Source organism: Pelobates fuscus, chromosome 11 (genome assembly GCF_036172605.1).
Source record: "Pelobates fuscus isolate aPelFus1 chromosome 11, aPelFus1.pri, whole genome shotgun sequence".
In the NCBI taxonomy this organism is placed as follows: domain Eukaryota; kingdom Metazoa; phylum Chordata; class Amphibia; order Anura; family Pelobatidae; genus Pelobates; species Pelobates fuscus.
Genome location: NC_086327.1, coordinates 126,247,560 through 126,256,526, shown reverse-complemented (window position 1 = coordinate 126,256,526; position 8,967 = coordinate 126,247,560). Strand labels below are relative to the sequence as shown.

General features: G+C 36.3%; 1 protein-coding gene across 1 annotated transcript; it reads left to right on the top strand.

The window, feature by feature from the left end:
* The first annotated feature begins 1,171 nt into the window (after window positions 1-1,171).
* Window positions 1,172-5,914, top strand: CRYAB (crystallin alpha B). The gene is made up of 3 exons (XM_063435972.1): window positions 1,172-1,677; window positions 5,149-5,271; window positions 5,570-5,914. The coding sequence occupies exons 1-3, from the start codon at window positions 1,480-1,482 to the stop codon at window positions 5,771-5,773; spliced, it is 525 nt and encodes a 174-aa protein (XP_063292042.1). The 5' UTR covers window positions 1,172-1,479; the 3' UTR covers window positions 5,774-5,914.
* The last annotated feature ends 3,053 nt before the right edge of the window (window positions 5,915-8,967 follow it).

Below are 8,967 nucleotides of genomic sequence, written 5' to 3'. Positions count from 1 at the left end.
GGGATACTAACCAATTACACTACATGGTCCAAGTCAACCAATAGCAGTATGGACTTGGGATAGTAACCAATTACACTACAAAGCTTAATTACATCAGTGTGAATGCAGTACTGTGTTTACAAGGAAGGGTGGGGACTGACAATAACAAGGGCTGAAGACCACTTGGGAGATTAAAAAGAGTGGCATGGCAACCATTTTGAACTGGTCTGGGTGTGTCCCTGGAACAATGGGACAATGCTGCTGGGAAAACAATAAGACAGGAAAAGGGAGAAGAAAAAAAACTAACAATATAATGGGCACAGGTTGACTAAAACATGAGAGTAATCTGGGGGCCTAAATAAAGTGTCTGTCTTCCATCCCCAGTGATGGTGACTACTGTCACACAATGTATCTGTCTATTTGAAATGTGATATGGCTGCTATCAGTTTTAGAGTAGTCCCATTCATCAACGATGCCAAAGAAACACTCCAGTTACATTGAATTAGGCTTACACATGATTTAGTGAATACCAAAATAATAATACAAAGCATTCCAACAGACAATCATCAGCATTCTCACTTCCATTCAACTAAACGCAGAGTTGAGTAAATAAACCATTTAGAAAATACATTTCATAATCGTTTAGGGGAGGGAATAGCATTCAGGTATGATAAGTCAAAAAAAGTTAAGTCAACCATTAGAAGAATGAGTAAATATACAGATAGCTACTTCGTACTACATAAAAAAAATATGAAGGGACACTTTAAGTATCCTAACTACAATAGCTTATTATAGTGTTTATGGTGCAATTAAGCTGTCAATGCAATCCTATTTATTTATTTAGTCATTTTCTTCATCTTTAAAGTAATTTAAGTAATTTAAAAACATCTAAATCTCTGTGCCAGACAGGAAATGGTGCTGTTGGAGTATCATCAAAATTCTAAATATCTGTTAATTTCCACTTGTAAGCACAGCCTATAGATGAAATTATTAGAAGCTTGTACGTGGGCTTCTCAATGTTATCCCTGACAGGGTCCCTTTAATTGGGAGCTGGGAGATACTGGACAGTTATGAAAGGAATAAACAAGCAGTGGGCATGTTGAATGCTGGACACATTCTATCAGCATGAAATGATCCCTTGTCAAGTTACAGTACAGTAGCTGAAATGATCTCCGTATCTGCTGAACTAATGTGCACAGTAGTGGGAAAGAAAACACAGAGAGAATCAGCATCCCGTCTCGCTGATCCAATCAAGAGAATAGAGTGTGAATAGGGGACATGTCATAGCTTATATCCTCCATCTCTCCGTTCAATGGACGCAGACAAGCGTGCACCAATAATTAAACCACCTGACATCTCTTTTCCAGAAAGTTCATTGTCAGGGTACCAGGGAGGAGTCCAGGAGACAGTCCACGTGTATATATAACGCCTTTCAGTTAGGTGGGTCACTCAAACTTTGAACAGTTCAGTCTGAAAATTGTCATTGGTAATCAGGGGAAGATGGAAGTAGCCATTCAACACCCTTGGTTCCGCCGTCAATTTTTCTCCTTCTTTGGACCAAGCAGGATCTTTGAACAGAGTTTTGGGGATCACCTCCAAGAGGCTGATTTGTTTCCTTCTTCCACAATGTTTTCACCCTTTCTCTTCAGATATCCCTATTTAAGGCTGCCAAACTGGATGGAAGGTGGCTTGTCAGAGGTAACAATTAACCTACTCATTTCTCTTTGTTACTTTGTACGGGCTTAGTGATCTAAAAAAATGATAGGCTTAGAAGGTGAAATAATGTCTATACAACTTACATGATATCCGTTAGAAGATGGCATCTGATATTACAAAGACGCTCAAGGAATCTACACGTCAAATGATTTATTTGTACTCAAAAGGCTACCATTACAGATCAGTTTATGATATACTTTCTAACTATATATAGAAGCTAACAAGCTATAGAAATGTTGTTAAGACAAGCCCGTTTAATATAGTCAAAAGTCCCTATTATTTAGTTCTCATTATTTTATATATATTCACTCTGTTTATAGTTTACTAAATGTTTTAAACATGTAAAATTATATTGTTTAGAACTCTGATACAGTTCGAACAAACAATGCTAGCATAAATGCAAGTTTATATACAATGTGATACTAGTAAAATAGATTAAAAAGAAGAGGTGACAGGTTGACAGTAACCGTCATTGCATTACAACTTACTATCATTCTGTCCACCTATGGCTAACAAAGAATTTTTCGAGCTGTAGCCTCAGATATTACAGAATGCTCAGTTAAATAATCACTGGTCTAAAATCATGTCTAAAGAGTTTGATGATGACGTGAGTACGATACATGAAGCTGTTTACTACAGTTGGGAGTTATGAAGAAGCTACCGGAGAATTGATTATTTGGGGCCAAAATGGAATAGCTGAAAGCATAGATACGTTTAATTTTTTTTTTCAAATTTGGCTCCTTGGACCTAGATATATGGAACCCCCAGTCAATTCCTGACAATTCCATGTTTAGTGGACATCTATGATTTTTCTAGAGGCAAAGCATTGGCTAGGAAACTGTGTAGTCCGTGGACTACTCTATCATTATTCAGCATTTTAAATAGTGATATATTTATACTACAGCTTATTAGCTATTATTATTGGCTCTTTTTATAGATTTGGATAAAAGGATAAATTATTGTGAAATGAAAAAAATATATATATTTTCTTGGACAGACCCACAGTGCCAAGTAATAATGAGTTTATCATGCAGACAACGTGGCTGCTAAATATTTTGTGTTATATAGATGCTGGTCTGTATTCAGCACCTTAGCTGACATAATTTTAATGAAATTTAAATATATTTAAAGGCACTGGTCTTTGAACATAACATGATTTTTTTTTGGCATGGCAGAGAACCTGACTGGGATGCTGGAAATGTGAGTTCAAACCTAGCCAGGTCTCTTAGAGGGGTGACCATGCCTTTCTGCCTGAAGGGCTCTGGGTCTATCGTGACAATGTTATATAAAACTCAATAACAGAAAATTTAAAACAGGATTTCTAAAACAAAAATGTGTTTACTAAAATGTTAGCATGAGGAAAATATTTCTCTTTTACTATGTAACGATACAGTCTGCTGAACATACATTTACTATATTAGTATGCTATTCTATATAATAGATGCATCTGTGTTATTATTACTGCATGTAACTGTATCATTTTCATAATAGCATTTGTTCTCTGTGGTGTAGAAATAGCTTTGTTTCAAATACAAAGTGGTTAGCCCAATGGTTTAAAGCTTACATTTTTAATCTGATAAACCCAGTTAGTTTTTTTGGTGTTTTTTTTTTTTTTTGCTGGTTCCTTTCATTTCCCTGGCTAGAATAGTTTTTACATGATATCATATTGATATATCTCATTAAGAATTCTGGTTCAGCTTTTCATACTTGTATTCTTGTTTGTAGAAGGGCATAAGTACTTTAAGAGATCCATCTTTACATATCTCAAAACAGAATGCACCTGTCATGGTTGATTATATATTTTCTACCTGCTCTATGTTACATTTTGTATATATTGTGTATTAATATTGTTTTTGCATTTTATTGTACCCTATTGTATCAATGCAATGTTTTGTGGACCCAGGACATACTTGAAAACGAGAGAAATCTCAATGTATCCTTCCTAGTAAAATATTTTATAAATAAATAAACAAAGCTAGACTCATTAAATTATGACATTAAACTGCATGTAATCACAAGTGACATTGTTAGGTTAGCTATTGTTTTACATCTTAATACCCATTAACATTTTCATTAAAAAGGAATAAAACTTTAAGGATGAAGATGTAATGTATTCATCGTTAATTAATCTCATGTGTAGTGTGACCACACCAAAACAGAATTTCAGGGAATTTTACAATTAAATGAATTGGGTCAATGCGACTGGACTTGAATATTATCATAGCAATGAAAAGTAAGATAAGAGCTATGTATCTTTACTGATACCCAAGTAAATGGTTAATTGGCTTAGAATATATAATGTGGCATTTTTTTATTCCTTGATAGAGATCTTGCACACTTAATTATATTGGGTCAATAAATGTCACCTGAAAATGTTTAGTTTATAATTGTAATTATACAAACTTAACTCATTTTCCCCAAAAGTCTTCTAAGTTTGCTATTCAGAAACTCATCCAGAGTAGGGCTCAAGGGCCATGTGCATAAGATGTGAATGACTTCTGCTTTTTATTTTATTATGTAATAAAGAATAATTGTGCTTTATATAATGCAATCTCTACCCAGTAATAAAATGAGTCATCATTTTGCTGCTCAACAAACAATTTATCTTTCATAATCGTTACACAATGGCCATTGTACATAAAAGCACCCTTAGCAAGCATAAATATCGAAGCAACCATGAGGTTCATTTTGTGCATTGTAGTGATCTGTAAACCTTCTATATTCATTACAAAGTGTAAGATGACTGGGCAAGGCTTAGACTGTACAATCAAAATACCAAAACAAACAGTGGGTGCTCGGAATTATAGAATTAATATTACAAATATCTGCTTAAAGCAAAATCTCTGAATAATAATATAAACATATATAGGGCAGACTCTCTCATTTTATTATATATAAATATAGCGAATAAACATAGTTTTGGTGGTCTCACTCACATGTACCAGAGCCATATCAACTCTGGCTCTGGGTATTAATGGCTCCACTTGAGTGGGGATGTCTACCACAACTTGCAGAATCTACAACCACACAGTATATTCATCTTAACAGGGAGAGACAAGAGAGACCAGGAACTCCAAAGGTGCAATATCCAATCACTTGTATTCATAAGTGACAATTATAACTGCTTACTTAAAGAGTGGTAAGCATCCCACAAGGTTACTTGAAGAGTGGTGAGGAAGGCTTAATCTAATCTTAATCTTAATATGGCTTAATCTAGATTAGGCTGATCAAATGATAATATTAGAGATGTGTCGAGTATCACAGATTTTTCAATACAGTACTAATTTGCATTTTCAAAAAAAGTTTATGTTTTACTTTCTTGTCAGGTGTATATTTTGTAAGATTTGTTACTGACCTCTTTCTGGACTGTGACAAATCTGTATGATGCTTTTTCTTGAAGTGCATTTTTATTCTTTTAAGTCAGCACCTACCATCTTTTTCCTCTTCCCACAGGTGAGACTAGACAAGGACAAGTTTTCTGTTAACCTCGATGTGAAACATTTTTCTCCTGAGGAACTCAAGGTCAAGGTGATTGGAGATTTTTTTGAGATCCACGGCAAGCACGAGGAGCGTCAGGTGAGCAAACACAGGCCGTGAAAATACAAGAAATGTGTTTTTTTTGTTTTTTTTAATGGTACAGGGTTCTTATGCTCTAAACAAGCAGTGTTCAATACAACTCTCAAAAAAGATAGTTTGACAACGAGCAACTTTTGGGATTCATCAGCATTTATTTTTTCATAACGACTACAAATCTTGTTATTAATTGAGACTTCTACAAATAGAATTTAAAAAGTTAGAGAAATTTTCATAAATGAGATTAAGTCTCAATTTTCTTAAAGAAATTCCGCTTCATTGGTTTATTTAATATTTCCAGGATGAACATGGTTATGTCTCCAGAGACTTCCAACGAAGATACAAAATCCCAGCAGATGTAGACCCTCTTTGCATCACCTCATCCTTATCTCCAGACGGAGTCCTGACGGTGTGTGGACCAAGGAAACTGGGTGATGTTCCTGAACGTTCCATTCCCATTACCCGTGAAGAAAAGGCAGCCATTGGTGCTGCTCCTAAGAAGTAGAGTGTCTCAACCTTTCCAACCACCGAGGATAACCTTCCACCCTGCCAGAGAGAGTGCGCGTACTACACTGCTATATGTATTTATTTGTGCTGTCCTGTGACCAAATCCAAGTACTAATGCAAATAAAAGCAATGAGAAGCATCTAAGTGTTTTAGTATTAATTGCAGATCACCGTGAACATTATCAAGAGAACAAGTTGCATGTTTCAATCTAACCATCTAGTAGTTAGATCATTTTCAAAAAGAAATGTTTACAAACAGAAATATCTGATTGGCCAGATGTTCCATAACGTACTTCAGAGTGTTCTATTCAGCTACCTTTCAATAAGAGTGTTTGACTTGATGCATAAGGCTAAGAACCCCATATTTTTTAAAGGTTTTCAGGTTAATGGTACATGAATTTAAATGTGGCTGCTAGGATCTACCTCAAAGGCAAAATAGTCCTCACAGTTGTTGGAAATTTCAAGGACGTTGATGAAGAACATATCTCAGTTTTCCTATGATTTTCTTTTAATTTGGATTAACCCGGCTACTTTTCTGGATACACTTAACATAGGACTCTGAGATGTAGGCTTTCCAAGTAACATTTCCATCTTACCAATGAATGATACAACAAAGTAATGTGGAAGTAGGCAATTCATACAACAATCCAGTAAATAAATCAAATTTTACTACAGTTTTAAATATAAATTAGAATACCTATCAAACCTAGAATTAGCTCATTTATTGCAAAATATTACATATAATTTCTGTCGAGATCACAATCCAGAGCCCTCTAATATAAAAGTGTAATGCAATGTAATGTAATATCATGGCTCATTTAATCTTCCGAATCCTCCTACTGAGGTACGCTCTACTAAAAATATTCATAACAAAAATACAATTGCATTTCTAAAATCCTTATCTTTTATTTGTATTTATTACAACTAGTTTACAATAAACAAAATTTTATTACACATTATTTGAGAAACATTTACATGTAATTTGTAACGTAATATTGCTCTAAATATAACTCGGAATTAGGTAATATTGATTTCGTATACAGGCATAAAATATGGTTATATCACTTTTTAACTAGCACCAGCTATCTGATATTATGTCCTTTAAATTATCTCTCCATCCATAATCCATACAGAGCTATTTTAACCCCTTAATGACCAAACTTCTGGAATAAAAGGGAATTATGACATGTCACACATGTCATGTGTCCTTAAGGGGTTAAGTAAACACTGAAATAATCTATCTCCCCTAAAAAAGGAGAAAGGTAAATTAGGTAAATATTCTGTTCTATCTATGATTTAACTGATATCACTGTGAGATTTACCAATTTAATCTCATCCCAAGGGTATCTCTCTATGTATCTCTGCTCTCAGCATATATCTAGAAAAAGCTTTCAATAGCTGCAGTTCTTTTGTCTGCTGCCTTTGCAAGCCCTCCCCTTCTGTCCCCGCCCAGACTTTCTGTGGCTGTCCAATCACAGACTTCCCAAAGCAGCTCAATGAGAAGTCTTTCCAAGACAGGTGCTCTGTGCAATTGCTGCTTTTTCGGTTTAGCTCCACTGAGTTTACCAAACCTGTAAACACCTGGACCAGTTGACTGTCCCTTCAGTACATAGGCTTTACATTTACAATGCAGATACAGAGGCAAAACTAATATTAAGTATTTAGGAATAAATTTCTAAATAATTCAGCCCAGCTTTATAGTTAAGATTTATTTTTATGGATTAAAAGCCTAATTTCAGATAATTTCAAAAAACTCTTGCCATAACGTGATGAACTACCACCATATTTGAAAGATAAAATAGCTCTAAATCAGAGATTTCTACATATAAACGAGTTTTGAATGAAGTATGTTTAGAATAGGCTGAATAACACTTTTAAGATGGTGAGAATGATAGCAGCAATCAATATTCCATAAGCTAGATGTCTAGCAAAAGCATGCAATTTGTTCTTAACTGTTTGAGTGTCAAGATCAGGACAGGGATCCAACACGCAGAGTACAAACAGTAGCCAGATACGTATACCGGACCTTAGAATGGCCGGACTAACGTAAGTAGTGCAGTATAGAATGGTCAAAGACAAGCCGAGGTCGAGGGTAACAGAAGACAGGTAAGCGAGAGACAAGCCGAATCAAGGGTAACAGAGATAAGCAGAGTAAGGTAAACAAGCCGGGTCAAAACCAAAAGGGATAATAGAATACACAAGCACTGAGTGACTAGAACAAGCTAGAACCACGACAGGGCAATGAGCTAATGAAAGAAGCTCTGTTAAATACCCTGTTCAGAGCAGTAACCACGCCTCCGAGGCGTCCTGATTGGTCCTGCAGCAATTGAGTGACAGGTCGTTCCGGAGGAGTGTCCTGATGACAACTTCCTGCCTAGATGCTGTAAAAGGCAGTCACTCCCTCGCGGCCGGCCTTGCATGACCGGATAGACCGTGGGAAAGGGAGCCATCAGGCCGTCTGGATGGAGGAACAGCTAAGTCTCTACCTCTTTCGGAGGTAGAGACCGCAGGTACCCTGACATTGAGAAATTAATTTATGACATCTGTGAAGGACAGTTCAATCTTAGTGGCTGCTTAGGGAACCTTAATGTCCTACTGCACGCAATGGAGTTAATTACTAGATGTTTTTTTTTTGTGGGAACTGCGGATCATTGACACGGGAATGAAACATTTTCTTGAAATATCCAAAATAAAAAGCTGAGCTGGACATTATTTCCTATGTTGGTTTTTTAGACTTAAATTTAGCAATTTTTATTTAAATTCTCCACATTTCCCAGTTTAGTAAATACACTCCAAAGTCTTCCATACATTTTCTGGTTAAACAATGTACATACATCAATGTGAAAGGGTAATCCAAGCATCCTTACCACTAGAGCCCATAGTGCTATAATGCCAGGAGTAACTACGCCCAGATCCATGGTAATGTTGCAAAACGTTTAGCAAAGGTTTGCCCTCTGCCATGGTTCCCCTGTGGGCTCCGAAGCTGCCTGGTGGTCTGGTGATGCTATTTGGAATTGTGCAGTGCGGAAGAAGCAAGAAACCGATGCCGTCACCATTCATTGGCTGAGACCTCAGCTGACCGCTCTCAGACAACGAATGTCAGTCTGTGCAATGAAAGTTGTACAGAATTGGCATTAGCCAGCTCGGAACTCTAGGTCCGGGCTGGCTGATGGCGGCCCAATGAATTACATCC